The sequence below is a fragment of the Primulina tabacum genome, chromosome 13 (genome assembly GCF_025594145.1).
Source record: "Primulina tabacum isolate GXHZ01 chromosome 13, ASM2559414v2, whole genome shotgun sequence".
NCBI classification, from domain to species: Eukaryota; Viridiplantae; Streptophyta; class Magnoliopsida; order Lamiales; family Gesneriaceae; genus Primulina; species Primulina tabacum.
In genome coordinates this window covers 8,984,315-9,011,266 of record NC_134562.1, presented here as the reverse complement: position 1 = coordinate 9,011,266, position 26,952 = coordinate 8,984,315, and the positions used below count along the sequence as shown (strand labels likewise).

At 38.0% G+C, this 26,952-nt stretch overlaps 2 protein-coding genes and 1 long non-coding RNA gene across 3 annotated transcripts; all 3 read right to left on the bottom strand.

Annotated features, from left to right (window-relative positions):
• Positions 1–1,466: 1,466 nt before the first annotated feature.
• On the bottom strand, positions 1,467–1,814 carry LOC142521848 (uncharacterized). The gene has a single exon (XM_075625022.1). It carries the CDS (start codon positions 1,812–1,814, stop codon positions 1,467–1,469), a length of 348 nt encoding a protein of 115 aa, XP_075481137.1.
• A 1,534-nt stretch (positions 1,815–3,348) lies between these two features.
• LOC142521847 (uncharacterized) lies at positions 3,349–5,073 on the bottom strand. The gene has a single exon (XM_075625021.1). The coding sequence runs from the start codon at positions 5,071–5,073 to the stop codon at positions 3,349–3,351; it is 1,725 nt and encodes a 574-aa protein (XP_075481136.1).
• An 8,903-nt stretch (positions 5,074–13,976) lies between these two features.
• LOC142522730 (uncharacterized) lies at positions 13,977–25,185 on the bottom strand. The gene is made up of 3 exons (XR_012814515.1): positions 24,998–25,185; positions 22,924–23,224; positions 13,977–14,168 (listed from the first exon to the last, which is right to left on the bottom strand). It is a non-coding gene; the product is annotated as an uncharacterized LOC142522730 (long non-coding RNA).
• Positions 25,186–26,952: the final 1,767 nt, after the last annotated feature.

Genomic DNA, 26,952 nt, shown 5'->3' with positions numbered 1-26,952 from the left:
GAATGATCGAGGTGTGGTGCCCCGAGCCAGGGTGTAGTGCCCTGGGCTTATTAATTAACCGGAGTTTTGTACCTCCCAGACTGAGATATAACAATCATATGCACGACACTTCTCTAAGAAAATAGATCTTTTATTATATCTCCAAACAAATAATTACATCTGTCAACCATAATACTACTTTAAATGAAATACTTTCCATGGTCGCTTAAGAGACGTCCTTGAGCATCCTCCAAATAGAAAGCTCCGAGCTTACTTTCCGAGTTATTTTATAAGGCCCTTCCCAACGAGCTTCCAGTTTTCCAACATCTCCAGCTGGATTAACTTTCTTCATGACCAGATCTCTAATTTGAAAGTCTGGAACTCGGACTCGTCTGTTATATGATTTCATAACCCGGCCTCAGTAAGCTTCCATTCGAATCATGGCTTGCTCTCTCTTTTCTTCCAATAAGTCCAACTTTATTGCCCGGATTTGATCATTGTTATACGGGTAAGATTCTACCCGGGAAGAAGATTGTCCGATTTCGACTGGCAGAACCGCTTCAGAACCATACACCAAATTGAAAGGAGTTTCTTGAGTAGGTGCCCGGGGAGTAGTTCTTTATGCCCAGAGGACACTGGGTAATTCCTCCACCCAATCTTTTCCTTTGCCCTGCAACCTAGTTTTCAAGGCTTGCACAATAATTCTATTCACAACCTCTGTTTGGCCATTAGCTTGAGGATAGGCAACAGCGGTGAAAGACTGAGTGATCTTCATCTCCTGGCACCAAGATGTAATATTTCTTCCCTGGAACTGTCTCCCATTGTCTGAGATTATTCTCCTGGGAACTCCAAATCGGCATACTATATTCTTTCATAGAAATTTTAAAACTTCCTGCTCAGTAATATTGGCCAGGGGGTCAGCTTCTATCCGTTTAGAAAAATAATCCACAGCCACCAAGAGAAACTTCTTTTGAGCCTTGGCAATAATAAAGGGACCCAAGATGTCCATGCCCCATTGATCAAAGGGATAGGAAGCCCAGATAGGCTTCATAGGACTGGCCGGGCTGTGCTGGAAATTTGAATGATGTTGACAACCTTCACAATCCCAGACAACTTGAACAGAGTCCTGCTTAATAGTAGGCCACCAGAATCCGGCAAGCATTGCTTTTTCGGGCCAATGCTACTCCTCCCAAATGCTCGCCACAACACCCTTTATGAATTTCTTGGAGGACATAATCCACCTCCCCCGAGGGTAAGCATTTTAGTAGATGTCCCTGAAATGATCTCATGTACAAGATATTATTTAAGAGAACAAACCTGGGAACTTGTCTCTTTATCTTCTGAGCTCGGGCTTTGTCTTCAGGTAACTCATTGCTTACAATGAATTTGATCGGATGTGTCATCCAGGAATCCCCAGGTGCAGGCAATGTTTCTTCTTCCTTGGAGAGGGCTAGCCGGGAAACATTCAGTACTTCTCGGGTGCTGACTTATGATAAAGAAGCAGCCATCTTTGCCAAAGAATTTGCTTCCTCATTCTCTTCCCGGGGTATTTGTTCAATACTCCAATCCACAAAAATTTCTGACTGGGCTTTTATAAGCTTGAGATATTTAAACATCATGTCATCCTTAGCTTTATAAACATCCTTTATCTGTTGAGTGATACATTGTGAATCAGAGTTCAAAATTATCCGAGTAGCTCCAATTTCTCGGGCAGCTTGAATACCGGCAAGGACAGCCTCATACTCTGCCTTTTTATTAGTCACCCAAGAGTCAATTCTTAATGCCAGCTTAATCTTCTCTCCCGGGGGGTTATGATCACCACTCCTACCCCACATTCTGAAAGGCTAGACGCCCCATCCACAAATACTCTCCAAACTTCCTCTTCATCGGGCTAAACCATCTCGGATAAAAAATCTGCTAAAGCATGTGCTTTCATGACAACCCGGGGCTTATACTCAATATCATACTCCCCCAACTCCACTGTCCACTTGATCATCCGTCCGGATACCTGTGAGTGAGTCATAATCCTCCCTAGAGGACTATTGGTGAGCACTATGATCTGATGCGATAGGAAATATGGCCGTAGCTTCCTGGCAGTCATAACCAAAGCCAAGGCTATCTTTTCTACCTCGCAATACCGGAGCTCGGGGCCCCTTAGAGCATGGCTGACGTAATAGACAGGCTTCTGATCAGAGCCTTCTTCCTTTATCAATACTGATCTAACATCATACTCTGTAGTAGATAAGTAAACAAACAATTTCTCCTCGGGCTCTAGCTTTACAAGGACAGGAAGCTCTGTCAGATGACTCTTAAGATCTCGGAAGGTTTGTTCACACTTCTCATTCCACCCAAACTGTCGGGCATTCCTTAGGACCTGGAAAAAAGGGTAACTCCTGTGTGCTGACCGAGATATTAACCGAGAAAGAGAAGCAATCCTCCCAGTCAGCTTCTGCACTTCTTTGAAAGATCGGGGAGATGGCATGCTCAACACAGACTTGACCTTCTCCTGATTCACCTCAATACCCCGGTGTGTAACTATAAAATCCAAAACGTTGCCACTCTTTACGTCAAAGATACACTTGGCCAAATTGAGCTTGATTCCATAATGCCTCAAAGTGGCAAAGTTTCCTCCAAATCAGGGATAAAATCAGCAATCTCCTTAGACTTGCCCAAAATATCATCCACGTACACCTCCACATTCCTGCCCAATTACTTCTCGAATACTTTGTTCATAAGACGGTGGTAGGTGGCCCCGGCATTCTTCAATCCGAAAGGCATGACAACGTAACAAAACATACCTCCCGAGGTGATGAAGCTAGCCTTATCTTGATCATCCTTGGCCAGGGAGATTTGATGGTACCCCTGATAAGCATCCATGAAACTCAGCAGTTCATAGCCCGAGGTGGAATCCACCAACTGGTCAATCCTGGGCAGGGGATAGTGGTCTTTGGAGCAAGCTTTATTGAGGTCCCGAAAGTCCACGCACATTCTCCATTTCCCGGTAGATTTTGGCATCAGTACAACATTCGAGAGTCATGTAGGAAATTGTATTTCCCGAATGTGGCCGGCTTGCAACAGATCTTTCATATGTACATCAATAACTTTTTCCTTCTCAGGACCGAAGTGTCTCTTCTTTTGCTTCACCGGGTGAGATCCAGGGAGGATATTCAAGTGATGCTCGGATATCAGGGGTGAAATCCCTATCAATTCCTGCTGAGATCAGGCAAAAACATGAACATTAATTTTTAAAAAATTAATCAAACTGACCCGGGTTGATAAATTAAGGTCAAGAGCCAACCGGATCTGCTGGCCTAGTCCGATCTCTATAATTTCCTGCTCCTCCTCAGCTACAAAATGTACCTCCCCCTTTTATACTATTATCCCTCCTCCCTCATCAAGTCTCACATTTTTCCCCTCCTTCCTTTCTTTATTTTGGTCCACCCGGACTGCCTCCACATAAAATTTTTGGGAAGAAGGCTGATCTCTCCGAACTTTCCCTACTCGGCTTCCCACTGGAAACTTGATCTTTTGATGATAGGTGGATGCCACGGCCCTTAGCTCATTCATGGCTGGTCGCCCCAAAATAATATTATATGACGACGAGGCATCCACCACAGTGAAAGTGGTCATCACCATCTTCTTCAACTCCCCGGCACCCAAAGTCAATGGCAGAACAATCTCCCCCTCCGGATAAATCAAATGGCCACCAAAGCCAAAAAGCGCAGTCTCCAAGGTTTCTAACTGAAAACCTTGCAAATCCATTTGTACCAGGGCATCCTTAAAAATCACATTAACATAACTGCCCGAGTCCACGAAAACTCTCATAATGTCATAATTTTCCACTCGGGCTTGAATTACCAGGGCATCATTGTGGGGAAGATTGACACCCTTCAAATCTTTTGGACCAAAACTACTTACTGCCTCACTCCTCCTTACTCCATCCTCCTCCATACACTCCCTCTTGCTTCTTGACCTCCTCGCCCTATTAGAATCTCCATCAGTAGAACCTCCAGATATCACCTTGACTACCCCCGAGACAGGGGGTGACGTCTTCTTCCTCTCGGGCTCCAGATCTCTTCTTCTACTCGGATCACCCCTCGAGGCATTTCTTGAATCGCACCAGGCACTGGGTCCTGGCTGTCGAGATGTCCAAGGTGGCAATCTCAGCCTCTTGTTGGCCTGATTATGTCCTGGGACGGAGGGTGGGACATAATCTCCCTTCAACATTTTGCAATCTTCGGTGTTGTGGTAGCACACCTTGTGAAGGGTACAGAATCCTCTCTTCTCAGGCCGGGTAAGCTGATGATCTGGGGCCAAATCTCTGCTGCACTCCTGAACCTCCCTATCCCAGGTAATCTTTAAGGGTACATGGTGAGAAAAATGCCCTGGATTACCCCTCCTATGTCCCTTCTCATCGGGTTTACATACCCGGTCTCCTTTTTCCCTTCTTACAGCCTCTCTCTTCTGCTTCTCTGCTTCCTCCATGTTAATATACTTCTCTATCCAGGACAACAAATCCTCAAAGTCCCCGGGCACCTTCTTGGTTAATGAACGAAAAAACTCACCCACCCTCAATCCCTGGGTGAAAGCGGTTGTCTTGGTCTCGGTGGCACAAGTGGGAACATCCAGATCCACTCTATTAAACCTCCTGATGTAAGCCCTCAAACTCTCCTCTGGGCTTTGCTTGACTTTGAAAAGACTAAACGCTGTCTTTTTGTATTTTTTGCTGCTACTGAAATGGTGTAGAAACACCGTCTGGAAGTCCTTGAAAGAATGAATACTCTGAGGGGCCAATCCCTCAAACCACCTCTGGGCAGAATCTACCAAAGTTGTCAAGAACACCTTGCACTTAATTCGATCAATATAACAATGCAACATGGTCATATTCTCGAATCTGACCATATGTTCCTTGGGGTCTGCATTGCCATCGTAATCTTTAACTTTGGCAGATTTGAAGTTCCCGAGAAGAGGTTCCCGGACAATAATTTCAGCAAATGGGCATCCTTTGACAACTTCCCGAGAAAGATTATGACCTTCCAACTGCCCCTCCTTGACCTTCATCTTCTGCCGCAACTCCAACAACTCTTCCTCCATAGTCGGAGATTTAGACCAGGCACAAGACTCCCCATCTTCTCCTCTCACTTCCTCCTCCTCCCCCCTTCCTGCTCCTGCTCCCTTCCGGGTTGGGTAACTTGATGAGAAGATTCTCTCATGGCTACCACCTTATCCACTGCTTCAGCTACAATCCTAGCCAACTCATCCGGGGACATAGTAATAAGATTAGGTCCTGTAGGAGGAACACCACCTTGTCCCGAAGTATGAGCACCATCTTCAAGAGCCCGGAAAGTGTTCTGGTCAGTTCTTCTTGTTGGAGCCATATCAACGTCTCAGACTCAAATTCCCACAGACGGTGCCAATGATGATATTCAGGTTAATCAGGTATGAGATGAGTACGTGGGCAATCCACCGTATAATCAAAATAATTTAGTGTTAAGGAGATTTGAGTAAGAATAATGGCTTCAATAACACCTGCAAACAAGAAAAGAACTCGTGAATGGGCGCCGGAGGAGTGTCCGACGTAGCCACTCCGATGCTAAAGTCAGCAGGTTGAAGATGAAGAACACAAGAAATATATGCGAGAATATATGTTTATGCTTGAGAGTTTAAAAATCAGAAATCCGTAAATGAGAAGTATACCTGCTATTTATAGTAGTAAATCTCATCATTACCTTACCTAGTTTTCAGTGTCACATGCTAAGTATGGCAAGTCGGCTGCCCATACTTTCTGATGACTTATATAACACGTCAAATCCATGTTGCTCTGACAGATTAGACAACCCATACCAATCACACTCGAGTGTGGTGCAATTTCCAAGGTAGCCCGGGTGGTAAGGTACCCGGGAGTTTGTATGAGAGCCCGGGCTCTTGATTGCCTGGGAAGAAAATATCCCGGGCATTTCCCCGCTTGGCTGCTGAGGAAAGTACTCTATATATTGACCATGATTTTGGCTATCTACTTAATACTCCGGGTCGTCCATCACCCGAATCCTTATGGGGTATCAATCACAAACAGAGCTTCAGTTAAGACGAGCTAGCTCAGCTACTGTTTGTTTTTATAATGCGCATGGAGAAATCTACTGATTACAGCCTATCAAGATTCTATGATTTTTTTACTGAAAGATGTGAGAAAGCCAGTTGTTTCCAGAATTGCCAAAATCCAATCACACAACAGTTTTTTTTTCCCATTCTGTATAGCAACATAATCTTGATAGAGACATAATTTTCAAATCTACAATACAATTTTGCCCCTCATATAAATTTCAATGAATGTTGTTTTTATTATCTGAGGGGATATACACGTATATTTTCAAATTACATTCAAACAACTTCTTTCTTCGATTTTTTATTTCAATGATTTTTTCAAATCATTTAAAATAATAATTGTTGTGAAAAGTAAAAATTTATGGTAAAAAGTAAAAATCTCAAACTCTCAAAATGTACCAAACTACACACTTTATAATATTTTTCTCTCTACTCAATTGTGTATTTCTTCACAAATAGTGAGGCTATTTATAGAATTTTTTTACAAATAATCCAAAAATAAAATACATCATTACCTACATCATCACACACTAATTTTCAATATTTACAACTCTTATTTTCAACATTCAAATATTCAACATTCAAATATTAAATACACACATTTTAAATATTATTTTTCAACATTAAATATATTATTTTCAACACTGCCTCTTGTGATGATGATCATGATACGAAGATGTCTTCATTACGTATTTTTGTACTGCCTCGTTAAAAATCTTACTAGAAAAAACCCATTGGGATAAAAACCATAGTAAGGGAAAAAGAGTGCAGTCACGTAAACTCCCCCTCATGTTGACACGAACAATTCTTCACAAATTTCGTAGATTGCGCATCCCAATATTATATATGTGCTTTCTGAATATTGACGTAGGAAGTGCCTTTGTGAAGAGATCTGATGAGTTTTCACTTGATTGAATGTGACGAACATCAATACATTTATTCTTCTCTAGCTCTTTGGTGAATGCGAAGAACTTAGGAGGAATATGTAGAACCCGTAAATCAGTCTACGTATAAGCCATACATAATTCTAGATTTTTAAAATTAAATTGACTTCATTGCATGATTATTTTAATGCATTTTTCTTTGAAGTTAATTATTTTATTATTTCATTGCAGTAGTTTGATTTTTCAGTTATTTCAGTGAGGCCGGACTGGAGTTGGAGTTTTGAGATAGAATTTAAGATTCGAGAAATATTTCCATAAGTTAATTTAGCTAGCAAGTAAGTTCATTTAAGTTAGTAAGAAGGTTTGAGGATTTAATTTAAGTTGCTTGAGGTGAGTAGAAAATAAGCTCATTTAAATTACTTAATTAAGGGTTTTATTCACTAATTTGTGCCGCGTCGTCGTCATTTCGTTCGTTTTCTTTCGAAACGAAACCAGGCATGTCTAGATTTCTTTCAAACCTCAATCAAGTCATATTATCAATTATTTTTCAGTACATGATCAGGTTTTATCATGCAAAACCGAAATACATCAAAGAATTTTCAGAAAAAAATCCATGCAGATTTCGATTTTTCTTGTGCAGTTCACGGCTCCTTCTTGTTTTGTGGTTTCAGGTTATGGATCGACTCCAGGCTCCCAAGGCGACGTCTATGCATGATGCATTAGGACCCCACTTGTCCATTGGTTTAACCCCATACTAGCTGGAAAACAAGGAAAGGACAGCAACTCCACATGTGTCCATTTGTACCGTTCGAAAATTCAGTTTGGTTGTCCAAGGGAAAGGATCTGATCATGGCTGCCCTAGGGGCCTATAGCCATGGTTAGATCACTCCCCTAGCATTTCTAAGACGTGAATAAGTCACCTTTTTGGTGGCTTGGTCCATGGCTCATCGGTTTTTACATAAAACATCAAGAACAGCCCCCTCCCCTCTCGGCCCCTTCGGTTTTGACAGCACATGTACTTCGAGTTGGTTGGTTTGGTGTGGATCTTGGTTGGCCTATGGCCCTTAGCCACGGTTCATACCATGCCCCTAGATATCTAGATCGTGCCATGGTCAATCAAATGGCCACTGGAATGACAAGAGACGGCAATCAAAACAAAACACTACACACGCACGCATGAGGGCCCTCGGTAAGAGTTTTCGGTTGGTTGCTGGAAAGGTGAGGATTGTGGCTGGCCTAGGGCCTTTAGCCATGGTTCGAATCATTCCTTGGGACGTTTTGGAGAGGATTTGGTCGGTGGTTCAAGCCCCAATGGCCAAAAGTCTCGCAAACGACGCGATGCAAGCAAGGTTGCAGCTGCTGGAAATTTACAGCAAGTTGCTGTGTCGGTTCGGAGGCTCGTTCGAGTTCTCGGTTAGCTTTTAGCCTATGGACTTGGACTGGACAGTGCCCCTTTGAGTTGGGAAGGTCATGTTTTTGACTGTTGGTGATTCGGATCATTTTTGAGGTCGTACGAGAATTTACGGTGCGTTGTGCCAAATTGACTCTCGAAAGAGCATTTCATGTTTTGGCCTCCATTTCACCTAGATTTCGACCCTCATCATTTTAGGAGCATCATTTCATTATTTTAAGCGTATTTTAATCATGACTATACGTCGGTTCGGTGTTGATTCAGGTTGGTTCGGAGTCATGATTAAATACGAAGTCATTAGGCGTCATAGTCGCATTTTTTTTACTTAAATTGCATAGTTGGACAAGTACAAGCTATTGCATATTTTTCATGGCATATGTAGGTTGCACCGAGCCTGGGAGCGATCCAATCCAGTTGGTAAAATATACAGGATATTTTCATTATGCCATTTAATTATATTACGTGCATGAAAATAGAAAATACTTATTTTTGAGATTTATGCGATATGGCTTGTGGTCAATTCACTATTATGGGAGCATTATTTTATACGGTCGCCAGTGACCGATCAGTTCAGTTTGGTACCACCCGGTCGCCAGTGACCGGCCAGCTCAGTTCAGTTTTATACTCCCCGGTAGCCAGTTACCGATCAGTTCAGTTCAGTGCAGGGGCCACAGGCGTAGACCATAATCTCAACAGAAAATTTTTACCAGTTATTTCAGTACAGGGCTCCAAGGAGCAAACATTTTTACTATGATTTCAGTTCATTTATGCACGTATTATAATTGCTCAGTACAAGTTATTTTCAGTATGCCTCATGACATGATATTTTATCCCATGCACATTTTACTTCAGTATTTACTCGTTACCTACGATATTTGCATGCTGAGTCTTTAGGCTCACTAGACTTGATTGTTGTAGGTACTGTTGAGGCCAGGGCCGAGGGCGGGGACCAGTGAGCCAGCTTGGGTCGGCAGTAGTGGCACCCGAGAACCTCAGTTTCAGCAACTGCCATTTTATGCTCAAATATTTTTACCAGTTATTTGACATTCTTTGAATTGTTATTTTTGGCAAAATTTATTTTCTTCCGCTGCTATAATTTTTTAAAGCATTGAACTTGATTCATCAGTTGATTTTATGGTTGAGGCACTCCATTTATTATAAAAGAAAAATTTTTAATTTTCCGCAAATTTTCAAGCAAGGATTTTCGGGCCTCGACAGAATATGTTTAGTTCTGTCGCTTTTTATGTATCCCTCTTTCATTTGAGTAACACATGCAGCATTATCTTCATATAGTATCACAGGCTTCTCGTCGAATGATAATTCGCATGAGATTTGGATATGTTGGGTCATTGATTTTAACCACACACATTCACGGCTTGCTTCATGTAGTGCAATAATCTCGGCATGGTTTGATGAAGTTGTTACGAGTGTTTGTTTCTGTGAACGCCAAGAAATTGCAGTGCCTCCACGAGTAAATACATATCCAGTTTGAGAACGTGCCTTGTGTGAATCAGATAAGTATCCAGCATCAGCATAACCAATTATACTTGGATTAGCATCTTTTGAATATAAAAGTCCCAAGTCTGTCGTTCTTCGTAGATAACGGAATATATGTTTAATTCTGTTCCAGAGTCTCTTTGTTGGATATGTGCTAAATCTTGCCAACAAATTTACGGCAAAAGATATATCAGGCCTTGTACAATTTGTAAGATACATAAGGGCACCGATAGCACTTAGATATGGTACTTCTTGACCAAGAATATCTTCATCATCTTCACATGGACAGAATAGATCCTTTTCTATGTTTAATGATCTAACAACCATTGGAGTACTTAAAGGATTTGATTTATCCATATTAAAACGTTTAAGGATCTTTTCTGTATAATTTGTCTGGTGAACAAACATTCCACATTCTTTTGGTTCAATTTGTAAACCCAGACAATACTTGGTTTTTCCAAGATCCTTCATTTCAAATTCTTCCTTCAAGTATGACACAACTTCTTGAATTTCCTTATTCGTTCCAATGATGTTTAAATCATCAACATATACAGCAATAATTACGCATCCGGATGTTGTTTTCTTAATGAAAACACAAGGGCATATTGAATTATTTACATATCCCTTTTTCATCAAGTGATCACTTAGTCGATTATACCACATTCGATCGGATTGCTTTAACCCATATAATGATCTTTGTAATTTCACAGAATAACATTCTCTGGGTTTTGAACTTTGTGCTTCAGGCATCTTAAATCCTTCAGGGATTTTCATATATATATTACTATCAAGTGATCCATATAAGTAAGCTGTAACAACATCCATAAGACGCGTTTCTAAATTTTCAGATACCGCCAAGCTAATCAAATACCGAAACGTAATTGCATCCATCACGGGAGAATACGTTTCTTCATAATCAATTCCAGGCCTTTGAGAAAAACCTTGTGCAACAAGTCGAGCTTTATATCTTACTATTTCATTTTTCTCATTTCGCTTTCTAATAAAAACCCATTTGTATCCAACAGGTTTTACACCTCCAGGTGTAAGGACTATAGGTCCAAAAACATTACGTTTATTTAGCGAATCCAATTCAACCTGGATGGCTTCTTTCCATTTTATCCAATCCTGCCGATTTTTACATTCACCAAAAGATTTTGGTTCATGATCTTCATTATCATTTATGATGTCGATTGCCACATTATAAGAAAATATATCAATTTCTTCTATATCTTTTCGGTTCCATATTTTTCCAGTATTACTATAATTGATAGAGATTTCATGATTCTCGTCAGTTTGTGGTTTTGACAGAACATTTTCATCATCATGTTTTTTCAGGAACACCATTCTCTATTTTGTGATCATTATGTGTTACTTCAGGAACATCATTCTTTATTTTGTGATCATCGTATTTCTCTATGAATTTTCTTTTTCGAGGATTTTTATCCTTGGAACCGACTGGCCTTCCACGCTTCAGGCGTTTAATGACATCATGGGCATTTTCAATTTGTTTCTTCGGAATTTCAATTCGAGCAGGGGCATTTGCAGCATGTATATATGATTTAGTTACCCCTTTTGTGTCTGCAAATGCATCTGATATTTGATTTACTATTCTTTGCAAGTGCACAATTTGTTGTACATCTTTTTCACATTGTTTTGTTCTTGGATCCAGATGTAACAATGATGATACATACCATGTAATTTCCTTTTCGGTATGTTTTTGTTCTCCCCCTAACATTGGGAAGATTTCCTCATTAAAATGACAATCAGCAAAACGTGCTGTGAACACGTCGCCTGTCTGAGGTTGAAGATATCGAATGATTGATGGACTATCATAACCGATATAAATTCCAACCTTTCTTTGAGGTCCCATTTTCTTTCGCTGCGGTGGTGCAATAGGCACATACACCATACATCCAAAAATTCTCAGATGAGAAATGTCTGGTTCTTTACCAAATGCAAGCTGCAATGGGGAGTATTTATGATATGCACTTGGTCTGATGCGAATTAATGAAGCAGCATGTAAAATTGCATGTCCCCATATAGAAATAGGGAGCTTTGTTTTCATAATCATTGGTCTAGCAATCATTTGCAGACGTTTAATCAATTATTCAGCCAATCCATTCTGTGTATGTACATGACCAACAGGATGCTCAACAATGATTCCCAGAGACATACAATAATCATTGAAAGTCTGGGAAGTAAATTCACCAGCATTATCAAGTCTAATTTTCTTGATTGTATAATCGGAAAATTGATTCCTCAATTTTATTATTTGAACAAGTAATCTTGCAAATGCAACATTTCGAGTTGACAATAAACATACATGTGACCATCTGCTGGAGGCATCAATTAATACCATAAAGTATCTGAATGGTCCACATGGTTGATGGATTGGTCCACAAATATCACCCTGAATACGTTCAAGAAACATTGGTGATTCAATTTGGATTTTGGCTGTTGATGGTCTTATAATAAGTTTTCCAAGAGAACATGCTTTACATTGAAACTTATTATTCTGAAAGATCTTCTGGTCTTTCACTGGATGACCATGTGTATTTTCTATAATTCTTCGCATCATTGTTGAACCAGGATGTCGTAATCGATCATGCCAATTGGTTAATATTGAAGAATTATCTACTACCATGTTTGATTCAATGGGACTTATATGTGTATAATGCAATCCAGTAGGGAGCATTGGAGACACATATATTTCTCATTCCCTTCATTCATTGTTTGAGTATCATACCCATGGGAATATATATCATTAAAACTCAACAAATTTCTTTTCGATTGTGGTGAATATAAAGCATCATTGATCAAAAATTTTGTACCATTAGGTAACAAAAATTGTGATTTACCACATCCTTCAATCAAGTCTACAGGACCTGATATTGTATTCACCGTTGTTTTTGTTGGTTTTAGTTCCAAGAAATATCTTTTATCTCGGAGGATAGTGTGCGTTGTACCACTATCGGGTATGCAAACTTCAGCTTTGCTCATAGCATTTTCCATATTTGAACTTAAAAAAAAAATATGCAATGAAATAAGATTATTGACAATACATATGTAAATATAACACATATCATAATTGTACAATAAAACATTATTATATGAATACATGAAAAAATAAATTATTATACATTTATATTCTACCATTACATTGTTCATTCTCAGAGAAATCATTGAGAAAATCAGTAGCATCAATATTGTTCATTTCTATCTCACCAACATATTGATCATTTCCAGAGAAATCATTCATAAAATCAGCAGCATCAAAATGAGTTGAATCACTCAAACGGTCACTGCGTTCAGTGAAGTTGGTCTCTTTTTCTTTCCCCTTTATCGATTCTTTATAGAGTTTGCAAAGGTGCTCAGGGGCTCGACAAATACGAGACCAATGTCCTGGAGTGCCGCATCTAAAACAAGAACTTTCAAATCTTTTCGAGTGATTTTCATTAACACTCATGTTCTCATGATGCCTTTTCTGTGGGTGGTTCGTGACGCCCTTTTGAGATGAGTTATAAAAATAACTATCTCTATTGTTTTCAAAACCACGGCCTCGACCACGACCACGACCAATTCCACGTCCACGACCTCGACCTCGACCAAAACCTTGTCTTTGAATTTGATTTTGGTTTCCAGGTTTAAATTCATTTTTACTTACAGCATTTACTTCTGGAAATGCTGTTGATCCAGTGGGTCGGGACTGATGATTTCTCATTAGCAGCTCGTTGTTCTTTTCCGCCACAAGAAGACAAGCGATGAGTTCAGAATATCTCACAAATCCACGCACTCTAAATTGTTGCTGCAAAGTTATATTTGATGCGTGAAACGTGAAAAATGTTTTTTCAAGCATTTCCGATTCTGTAACCTCATGTCCACAAAATTTTAGCTGCGAGATTATTCGATACATCGCTGAATTATAACCACTGACTTTCTTAAAATCTTGGAATCTTAACATTTCCATTCATCACGGGCGGTCGAAAGTATAACTTCCCTTATATGTTCAAATCTTTCTTTCAATCCTTTCCACAGAGCCATGAGATCTTTTTCGATTAGATATTCACATTTTAAATGAAACGTCTACTAATTTCAAAAGTACGGAATTTTTTTTTATATCATACGTAAAAATAAACGTATAAAAATCTTAAAAATCATCACATATTAAAATATTCCTCTCATCTCAAATATCATAAAACATAATGCGGAAAACTTGCGGTCCCCGGATCGTGTCACCGCACTAGGTCTGCCTACTCAGAGTTCGGCACCTCCAGTCTCCTCATCATTAAGCTCACCTGCATCACACACGCCTAGTGAGTCTAAAGACTCAACACACCTGTACCAGTAATAACAAGTACATATACGTAGCACACAGCAGTGAAAAATAGCATAATCAACATACATTTCATGAGCTTAAAAACATGAACATAAGCGTGTCGTGTAAAAAGTAACGTGTCAAACATGTCTCATCATGTTATCATATCGTATGCGTAACGGTGACCTGTCAAAACATGGTAATAGCATATATCATCGTATCAGCATATACGTGTTAAAATCTTAATTTGAATTCCGTTCATTAGCTGGGACTTTCGTATCATCATGTCATCATGTCAGTCGATGGATCCATCTACGTATAACCGCGGTACCCAGCGGCGAGGGTCATCAGCGACGGCATTACCCGCCCACTGAGCCCGGGCCTTACATGTCATCGTGTCATCGTGTTAGTCACAACTAAATCACTTTCTTCAAAACGTGTCATCATATTCATCACTTAAATAAAAGCATGCATATACATAATTGTTCATTTAAACCAAGCGTGCACCGTATTTATCATAATTGCGTAAAAATTTTAAACATGATGCATAAACATTTAAAATATCATAAATTTGTGCTCAGGGCGCTGCCAGGACCAAAATCTCACCCCGGGTGCAAAATGACCATTTTGCCCCTGAAAACCCAAAAATTATCGTTTCAACCCTGGACCTCTAAAAATTGACTCGAAGCTTACCAAACTCCTTAAAATGTCCCAAAACATATTTAAAAACATTCTTAGACGTAAACTCAAGCCCAATTGTCAACTTAACCGATTCGTTTTAAAACTTGGACCGGGATCCCGATTTTTAACCCGAATCGACTCGAAACTTAACCGAATTTTTCTCAACTTTTTACCATATCTTAAAAACACTAAAAACTCCTAAAACCATGCAACCAAGCCCCTAAACCCACGGCTAACTTTTCCAGATGGTCATCTAACTCTCGGCCTGTAACGGCCCGAAAAAATTTAAAGGTCCACGAAAACCACATGCATGCAATTATTAAATGCTCCTGTATTTTAATTAAATATTTTAATTTCATTAATTAATTATGTTGTGCATACTTACTTGTTTAAAATATATTTTTCTATATGGTTGCATTAAAATATATTTTTAAAGGTTATTCGAGTTGCGATCGAGAAACGGAGACCGATGGCTGAAAAACGAAAAATGTTTTCATTAAATAATTGTTTTTAATTAATTAAAATATGGTTGATGGTATTTCATATTTTTGAAAATAAGGGGTTTTGAGGTGAATTTATACGCCGGGATGTAATTTTTATCGGTGTTGGATTTTCAACAGAAACATGAACTTAATGGCAACCCGGCTAATAAATTCAAAAACTATCCGAAGCAAAATAATTTTGGTTATTTAATTAAAGATTATTGGGCTTAATTAGAAGGCTTAATAGGCCTAAGCCCTATTAGTGGAATGATTTGCTATATAATATGTTAAAACCCCTTCCCCAACACACATTAACTCACGCCTCTTTTCTGAATTTTCACCCCAAAAACACACAACACACACGACACAAAGTGAAGGAGATTTTCAAAGCTTTCAAGGTTGTGTCAAGCCAAGGTCATGCTCCATTCTTCGTCGCCGATATAAAATCGTGCATTAAAACGCAAAGACACGTCATATTCTCTTTTTACTCATCAATCTCACCATAGTATTTATTTAAATGTGTTTTGCATGAAAAACAAGTGACATGTTATTTATTTTCGTTTTTCAGGATCATGAAATTTTTAAAGCTTGGGTTTTGTTTCAAATTCATGTTTAATATGTTAAAAAAGGGCTGCCATGATTTAGGTTTTGATCACATATTGTTTTACATGGGTTTGAAGGCCTAGAAACACACACAATCACAGAAACAAGAAACATGCAAGTAGGTAGCAAGTTGTTGTCATGGTGGGAGGAGGTGTCGGTTAAGGGAATTAAAGGCTTGTCTTGGCTGGGGCTTGGTAAGGGGCCATCCTAGGGTCTGGTAGATTGATAAGGGAAGGTTTACACACGTTTTAATATCCTAGAAAACGCACAAATATGCTGCACTCACACACAGAAACAAGCTGGAACGAATTCTGGTATGGCTTTGATCAAGGGGTGCGTCTTTGGGGGTTTCTGCTGGTGGACTCGGCCAGGGATGGCTGGGGCTTGGTAAGGGGTAAGCCTAGGGTCTGGTAGGGTCCTAGCATGGCTAGGACCCGTGGCTAGATGGTTAGGAAGAACCCATGATCACATGGACTCTTCCCTCGCATGCTTTTGGTGCAGCCGAGTGCTGTAATTTTCGAGGGTTCAGGCGATGGCTAGGGTGGTCCAGGTGATGGCTCAGGGTGGTCCAAAGTGGGTCAGGGAGGCTAGGGCTCGTTGGTGGCTGCTGCAAAGAGTCCCACGCAAGTAGGACTCTCGCACATAAGGGGATGCGCAGGTGCTGTCCATGTACAGCACCTTGTTGCTTGGTTCAGGGGCTCGGGCTGGGGGTGTCTCGGGTCTGAGACTGGTTTAGGGTCAGTAAGGGTCATGGGTGCTCAATGATTAAGGGCTGGTAGTGTCCCAAGGCAGCTAGGAAACCTGTTACACTTAAGACACAAACACACGAACACACTAGCAGAATTGGGTCAACATTCAGTGGGTTTTTGAGCGAGCCAGGGCCGGGTTTTTGGGCTGGGCTTGCACAGTAGGGTCCCTAGATGGGTTGGCTAGGTTTTGGCTCAAGGTGGCTCGGGCGTGGCTCGGGTAAATTAGGAGATGGCTCGGTGTGTTCGTCGAAGGGTCAAAAACGAGATTAATTAAGCCAAAATTGATTCCATGGGTTTACGGGGGTGGCTCATGATATGGAAGGGTAGAATAAATAATAAAAAGGCTATGTTAAAAATTTGGGATCAAAATAACGAGTTTTAGATTTAATCGGGATTTAATCGCCGCACGAAACGCTAATTAACGAGTTAATTGAAACGCCTAGTTTTAGGCTTTATAAAATTATGAAAAATTAGGTTTAAGCTTAAATAATTATTAAAAGTCTAAGTTTTCAATTTTGGAATTTTATATTAAGGTTTGGTTTAATTCGGGATTAAAACGCATTAATCGTCTTATTTAAAGATTAAATTAAAAGTCCTCGATTTAAGCTAAATAAAAATATGAGAAAATTCAGGTAAGGTTAAATAATTATTTGGGACATGGTAGAGTCAATGAAATTAAGAAAATGTCAAAAACGTGAAATTTTACGTCTAGGGGTAAAACGGTATTTTTACACCTAAAAATTAATAAACGTCATGGCAGTGTCCTGAATGCTGTTTTATATGTTAATATGATTATTTCAATGATTATGGATGTTTATATGCCAATTTTAAATGTTTATGGATTTTTAAGACGTTAATATGTTTAATGTTTTATGATTTAATATGTTAAAACGATTATTTTAAATGTTTATGGAATTTTATATGTTTCAAGATTTTTATGTCAAAATGTTTATTTTAAATGTTTATTTTTTAACATGTCAATATGTTATTTTAAATATTTTGATGTTAATATGATTATTTTAAATGTGCATGGGTATTTATATGTTAAAATGTTATTTTTAAATGTATATGGATTTTATGATTTAACGTGGACATTTAAAAGACATGTTGCATGCTTGGTTTAAAAGAAAAACATTATATGCATGTTTAAATTTTATAAAGTGATGAGAATATGAAACGTTGAAGGAAGTGAAGTAATTGTGACTAATACGATAATATGTTGGAAATTTCGTGAGGGTTATGGTCCTAGTGGGAGCCCGACGATCGTTTTTCCTTGGATACGGACATGTAGATGTATACGATGATATGTTAATACGTAAGGCCAAGGCTCAGCTGACCGATGAGAGTGTTGCTGGTGTCCGCGCCGCCCAGTACTGTGGTTATATGTAGATGGATCCATCGCCCAACACGTAGACGTAGACGTAGATGAACACGAAAGTCACAATTAACGATCTGAATTCAACGAAAGGAAAAAGGAATACGTATATGTTGATGATAATATGAATATGTTGAGGATGATATGAATATGAATATGATGATATGAATATGTGGATATGAATATGGATACGAATATGAATATGTTTATGTGAAAATGTTTATGTTTAAAGTTTATGCATCATGAAAAGTTTATGAAAAATGTTTTGTTTAAAGTTTACGCATCTTCATGAAAACGATATTTTAAGTACAAGTATTTTTCGCTGTTATATGTTAACTGTATTACGTATTACTTGTTATCAAGGATATGACGTGTTGAGTCTTTAGACTCACTAGGTGTGATTAATGTAGGTGATTATGATAATAATATTTATGCAGGTCTTGATGGTTGATCTTACTGGACTGAAGATGCACATAACCCGAGGACCTACGCTAGTTTTCCGCACTAGTTATGATTTATAATTTTAAGTGATGTTAAAGGTATTTTTTTTGAAAATTTTTTTATGAGTGATTATTGAGAGGTTATAGTATGAGCTATACTTTTCAAATAATATTTTTGGGTTGATAAAATAGTTGGTTGTTTTACTTTTAAAATGGTTCCAAAATATTTTATGATTCGGCCGAATAATATGTGAGGTTTGAGAAAAAAAAAATTCTAATACTTTTTAAGAAAACGAATAAGCATACGTTTCACGGCCCCTTTCTTAACTCACCTTACAACACATGGCTCCACCCCTTCAAACCTTCGGTCCATTCTCCAACCACCACATGTCAGCCTTTATGACTCATCCTTAAGGCCCTAAAGAACCTCTTAAACCAAGCCAATCCAAGGAATAAGCTGCTGCACACCCATCTCCCGAAGATTATCGGGTCTTGCCAAGAAAGCATCTCGATCGAGCTATTCTTCCCATGATCAAGCTTCTTCCTAAACCACACACCCATGGCTCACTCCTAGCACCTTACTAGACCCTATTGGACCTGCTTGAGCCACGGAAACAGCCCCACGCAACTCACCTTGGACACGCACACTCGAACCATCAACTCACTACCCGAACTATTGTCGCCTCCACGCGATCGGCCGACTATGCGAGCAGCCCCAGCAGCGTTCGAGCCATTCCCAGCCGCGTCTCAGACCCACCAGGATCTGGTCCAGGCCTTGGAGTGGCCCTTGCACTATCGGCCCCATCCTATCACCGAACCACAAGCAAAACAAGCCACTCTCTCAACCAATCTCTCGGCCCTAGCGTCTACTTGGATACCTACTGCACTAAGCCATGAGAGCAGTCCGTGAACTTCAAGAACGTGACATAAACAACCCCTTAAGACCTTAGATCAGCAGCCCCTTGCACAAATATTCAGAAACGTGAGCATTTAATCAAATCATGCAAGTTTCATGTCAAATTTTCGATGGAAAACATAAGCACACGAGAGATCGAGATAAACACATGCAAATACATATATTTCAGAACATATATGACGTATTTGATGCAGAAATGAAGATACGAAGCGTGCCTTAGGTAGTTGATGAACGAAACGAGACCAAGGGGACACCGGGGAAACTTTTCTTTGCAAGAATGGTGAAGAAATCCACTCCTTTCAGCTGCTGGGGGTGAAGCCGAGGGGAGGGGTTCTGAAAACGATGGTGTCGGCTGGTGGAAAACATTAGGTTTAGGTTAAAGTGTGTTTTAGGTGGTTAATTATACAGTAAACTAATGGATAATGGGCCTTAATTATGTAATTAAAAGTTTAGAAAAATAATTAAGTCCTATAAGATTAGAAGTAAGCCCATAAAAATCAAACGCACTCTCGAAAAATATTTCATGATAGATTTTGAAAATATTAGCCGAACCATTAAAAATTCCCCCGACTCGATAAAATTTGCGTACCGTTAAAAATATAATCCTGCGGGTAAAAATACCCAGAAAAATCTCATTTTTTGAAAAATACACTTAAAAACAACTCATAATAATTTATAAAAATAAATCATATAATTAAAATAATTTTTCTGAAAATTCTCCGGTCTCCGTTCCTTTATCGAGCGTGAAATGCATCTAAAACCCTAATGTATGAACTTTTAAAATTTCATGAATTAAATCCTATCATGCAATAATAATGCATAAAATACATAAAAATAATTAAACACCAATTAATAAAATAAACATGCATTTAATGCTTTAAAATAATTTAATAAAATACCAAAGAACTTTAATAACTTGCATGCATGTGGTTCACGTGGACCTTCAGATTTTTCGGGATGTTACAATCTACCCCCCTTAAATTGAATTTCGTCCCCGAAATTCGCTTATCCTTGATAATCAAAAAGTTTAGACTTAGTTCTAGTATGCCAATAGTCCAAGCTTTCGCGGCGCTACGCTGATAAAATAATAAATCTTAAGGTGTCCTTATGTCTCCTCAATCCTAATTAAGTTTGCCTACAAAAATCCTCGTTTGCGAATCGTAATTTAAAACAACTCATGGTGACTTAGTTCTATTCTACTATGGCCTCGAATTTTGACTTATCTCACAATTCCTCATACTAGAGATGAGTGTACCAACTTGTCGCACCTTACTTTTCTTATACTATGCTCATAATGTTCATCAACCTATTACATTAACATTTATGCAGTTCAACTCAAGAAACCTTAGCACCAAAATTTACTAATCGACTTCTATCTTTGGTAATAAACTTAAATGTTAAACCTTACCTCAACCACGTAATAATATTAGCCTATAATCCTTGAATCGAATCTTTATCTGACGGCACCAAACTTACATAACTTAATTATTTACAAGTACACCTCAAATATTAAATTGTCGCAAATCTTAAATTTCGAGCAGTGATAATTCATAAAACCCAAAATATGCAATATCGATCTTCTACGTATATTAGTAAAACCCTTCTAGCATCAATCACAAGCTTAAACTATTTTATTCCCAATTACAATTTGGTTGAAGCCTAAGACTCTTGGACTTTCCTCGTTCAAAAGAATGTCGTATTTTTACGTATCCTTAATGCTTAATTAATACTACCGTATAAAACTTAATAAGTTATCTCATGGTAGCCTTAGTCTAACTCTAATAAATCAACTTCCCTTATAACCCATAAAGTTCTAGAATCCGCATATCAAGATTTTTTTGATTTCTTACTCTATAAAAATCTTAACATTCGTTCATCGGTAACCTATGTTGACACAACTAATTCTCTTTTGTTTTTATTTCACCAATTTTTTTTTATACGGACACCATAAACTTAAAATTCAAGATTACGCAACCCCAATAGTATTAGATAACATAATTTCAACACGCATACCCACTTATCCCCAAGTTTCTTAATGACTTACAAAAATTCCTCAAGACAAAGTGTCTACCTCAATTCTTACATGCGTCTATCGAGTAACCTAACCATCAATCATACCCAACATCCTAGCAAAATTAAATTCCAACAAAGATATAATCTTAACTGTTAAGATCATGACTAAAACTTATGACACACCAAACTTAAGTTCCCAAAAATTTGTTAACTCAATGTTTTTTCTTATAACTTAACTAACCGATCAACTTTACCTTAAATCATCATCACTTTAAATTCTTAATTTGCCAAAACATTATTTCACTAACGCTTAAATTTTTCAAACCCAAGATTGATTCATCCCACAATGTCCTCAATTACCATTCATTATAACATTATAATCCAGGTCTCTCAATGTTCTATATTTCCTTCAAGCCTAAATCACCGAAAATTCCTATCATTTAAATCATTCAATTCTCACTCACTGCTAAATAAGTTCCCAGATTCCTTAAAAATTGTAAAATTAATTCTTACTTTCCTCGAATATTATCCAATCTGTCCTTAATCTTGAAAATTCCACAATTACCCATAAGTTCTTGGTGTTCCTAATTCCATTTTATAGGCTCTCCGTATCATAAAATTCAATAAGTTTAAGCTTATTAAACCCAAAATTAAGTCTCATAACCAGTCTTACATTTTCATAAATATTTAACATCCCAAGTGTTTCTCAGAATTTCGAATTTAATCCTCAAAAATTTCGAGATTTGCAATTTGGCCCTTATTGTTCTCGAAAATTACATTTTTGGCCCATACAACTCTTCAAAATTTACATTTCTGGTCCCCATAAAATTTTCGATTTTTGCCTCATTAAACCTTAAAATCCTCAAAACTCATAATTTAATCCCAAAATCGGAAATTTGAAAATAGTCCCTTAAATTTTATTTTTACATTTAAGTCATCAATTATTGGTTATTACAATTAGGTCATTAAAATTCTCAATTCATGAAATTCAATCCTTAAATCTAACTAGGTAGAGCATGCATCCTAATAATTTCTACAATTTTATACTTCCAAAAATTGTCGTAGTCTTCTAATCATTATTCCTTACAAGGAATCCTCAAACATTAACTTGGCTAGCAACCACGAACCATCAGTAATTTCTTAGAAAATCTACAAGTCCCAAATACATTAATAATTTTTAAGTTTAACTTATGACCCACAAGTAGAACATCAGTATTTACTAACCAAAATTAATATAGTCAAATTATTTCCAATCTTTCCTAACGCCCAAAAACAAATTCTTACCAATGTCCAATTCCACCACAGAACCAGTATGCATGAAAATCATATAATTTCTCATTTCAAGTCGAAGCATGCAAAAAAATTTTTAAAGCATCTAATCTCAAAACATAACGACACATAAACATGTACTACAAAGCATATATCATGTAAACATACATGTGATAACATTAAAACATTTAAATCATAAAAGCTTACGGAGTTGAGGCTTTGAAAACCGAGCGGCAGAAGCTGGCGGTGGCATAACCCTATACAGAACCCTTGCTCTGATACCAACTGAAACGTCTACTAATTTCAAAAGTACGGAAATTTTTTTTTATATCATACGTAAACATAAACGTATAAAAATCTTAAAAATCATCACGTATTAAAATATTCTATCTCCTCTCAAATATCATAAAACATAATGCGGAAAACTTGCGGTCCTCGAATCGTGTCACCGCACTAGGTCTGCCTACTCAGAGTTCGGCACCTCCAGTCTCCTCATCATTAAGCTCACCTGCATCACACACGCCTAGTGAGTCTAAAAACTCAACACACCTGTACCAGTAAAAACAAGTACATATACGTAGCACACTGCAGTGAAAAATAGCATAATCAACATACATTTCATGAGCTTAAAAACATGAACATAAGCGTGTCGTGTAAAAAGTAACGTGTCAAACATGTCTCATCATGTTATCATATCGTATGCGTAACTGTGACCTGTCAAAACATGGTAATAGCATATATCATCGTATCAGCATATACGTGTTAAAATCTTAATTTGAATTCCGTTCATTAGCTGTGACTTTCGTATCATCATGTCAGTCGATGGATCCATCTACGTGTAACAGCGGTACCCGGCGGCGAGGGTCATCAGCGACGGCATTACCCGCCCACTAAGCCCGGGCCTTACATGTCATCGTGTCATCGTGTTAGTCACAACTAAATCACTTCCTTCAAAATGTGTCATCATATTCATCACTTAAATAAAAGCATGCATATACATAATTTTTCATTTAAACCAAGCATGCACCGTATTTATCATAATTGCGTAAAAATTTTAAACATGATGCATAAACATTTAAAATATCATAAATTTGTGCTCAGGGCGCTGCCAGGACCAAAATCTCACTCCGGGTGCAAAATGACCATTTTGCCCCTGGAAACCCAAAAATTATCGTTTCAACCCTGGACCTCTAAAAATTGACTCGAAGCTTACCAAACTCCTTAAAAGGTCCCAAATCATATTTAAAAACATTCTTAGACGTAAACTCGATCCCAATTGTCAAGTTAACCGATTCGTTTTAAAACTTGGACCGGGATCCCGATTTTTAACCCGAATCGACTCGAAACTTAACCGAATTTTTCTCAACTTTTTACCATATCTTAAAAACACTAAAAACTCCTAAAACCATGCAACCAAGCCCCTAAACCCACGGCTAACTTTTCCAGATGGTCATCTAACTCTCGGCCCCTTTCTTAACTCACCTTACAACACATGGCTCCACCCCTTCAAACCTTCGGTCCATTCTCCAACCACCACATGTCAGCCTTTATGACTCATCCTTAAGGCCCTAAAGAACCTCTTAAACCAAGCCAATCCAAGGAATAAGCTGCTGCACACCCATCTCCCGAAGATTATCGGGTCTTGCCAAGAAAGCATCTCGATCGAGCTATTCTTCCCATGATCAAGCTTCTTCCTAAACCACACACCCATGGCTCACTCCTAGCACCTTACTAGACCCTATTGGACCTGCTTGAGCCACGGAAACAGCCCCACGCAACTCACCTTGGACACGCACACTCGAACCATCAACTCACTACCCGAACTATTGTCGCCTCCACGCGATCGGCCGACTATGCGAGCAGCCCCAGCAGCGTTCGAGCCATTCCCAGCCGCGTCTCAGACCCACCAGGATCTGGTCCAGGCCTTGGAGTGGCCCTTGCACTATCGGCCCCATCCTATCACCGAACCACAAGCAAAACAAGCCACTCTCTCAACCAATCTCTCGGCCATAGCGTCTACTTGGATACCTACTGCACTAAGCCATGAGAGCAGTCCGTGAACTTCAAGAACGTGACATAAACAACCCCTTAAGACCTTAGATCAGCAGCCCCTTGCACAAATATTCAGAAACGTGAGCATTTAATCAAATCATGCAAGTTTCATGTCAAATTTTCGATGGAAAACATAAGCACACGAGAGATCGAGATAAACACATGCAAATACATATATTTCAGAACATATATGACGTATTTGATGCAGAAATGAAGATACGAAGCGTGCCTTAGGTAGTTGATGAACGAAACGAGACCAAGGGGACACCGGGGAAACTTTTCTTTGCAAGAATGGTGAAGAAATCCACTCCTTTCAGCTGCTGGGGGTGAAGCCGAGGGGAGGGGTTCTGAAAACGATGGTGTCGGCTGGTGGAAACCATTAGGTTTAGGTTAAAGTGTGTTTAGGTGGTTAATTATATAGTAAACTAAATTAAAAGTTTAGAAAAATAATTAAGTCCTATAAGATTAAAAGTAAGCCCATAAAAACCAAACACACTCCCGAAAAATATTTCATGATGAAAAGATTTTGAAAATATTAGCCGAACCATTAAAAATTCCCCCGACTCGATAAAATTTGCGTACCGTTAAAACTATAATCCTGCGGGTAAAAATACCCAGAAAAATCTCATTTTTTGGAAAATACACTTAAAAACAACTCATAATAATTTATAAAAATAAATCATATAATTAAAATAATTTTTCTGAAAATTCTCCGGTCTCCGTTCCTTGATCGAGCGTGAAATGCATCTAAAACCCTAATGCATGAACTTTTAAAATTTCATGAATTAAATCCTATCATGCAATAATAATGCATAAAATACATAAAAATAATTAAACACCAATTAATAAAATAAACTTGCATTTAATGCTTTAAAATAATTTAATAAAATACCAAAGAACTTTAATAACTTGCATGCATATGGTTCACGTGGACCTTCAGATTTTTCGGGATGTTACATTAAACCTTCATCGAGATGTCGAAGCAAAAACATTATAGCTTTTGCTTTTTCTTGTGATGAAGATACACCATTTTCTTTAATGGTCTCGCTTAGACCCAATGACTCAAGATGCATTTCTACATCGAGAGTCCATGGCATATAATTTTTTTCCGTTATGTCGAGCGCAACAAATTCTAGCTTTGTCAAATTTGACATGGTGGTACTAAAAAAATTACGATGCATTTTATTAGTTAATGAATATTGCAATACAAAGTAATGGATAAACAACAAGTACAAGCATTTGTAAAAATAAAAAAAACACACGAAGATGATATTCTCCGATAAATAAAAGACTCGTGAGTATGATAACCAAAATAATTAAAAATAACCTTGAGAAAGTCATCTTCTTTTTTCTTCGAAAATTTTGATGAAGAATAATTTTTAGAGAATAGAAGAAAGTTGGAGTGATTGAAAGAGTTTGTGAGATCATATTTATAGGGCAAAAATTAGCCGTTTTGTTACCGTTTATGACCGTTGGTGTACAAAAAAATAAATGTATGTATTTGTATAATTTTATGGTAAAAAAGTAAAAATCTCAAACTCTCAAAATTTACCAAACTACACACTTTATAATATTTTTCTCTCTACTCAATTGTGTATTTCTTCACAAATGGTGAGGCTATTTATAGAATTTCTTTACAAATAATCCAAAAATAAAATATATCATTACCTATATCATCACACACTAATTTTCAATATTTACGACTCTTATTTTCAACATTCAAATATTCAACATTCAAATATTCAATACACAAATTTTAAATATTATTTTTCAACATTTAAATATATTATTTTCAACAATAATAATAATAATCTTTCTTTCTTTACATGTGTTTTTCGAATCCGACATGGGCTGTTGTAGTATATGGAATTTTATTATATTAAAAAGAAAATGCACATCGACACTCAATCATTTTTGGAGCAAACATTCAACGCCGCTGTTTATTTGTTTATTATATTTTTATTCTTCTTTCAATAATAATAATAAATTTTTCTTGACATCTCAGATAATTTGTTCGCTTCGCTCTGCTCTCAACCTGCCGCTGCTCCTTATTTCTCTCTTCCTCACCCTATCTCCTCCAAAACACATCGTTTTGGCTCTCCTCTTCCCCACCCACTTCCATTATGCTTTGTTAGCTGCCTTAATTATCCTAATGTACGGTGCCGTAAATATGACGTTTTTATT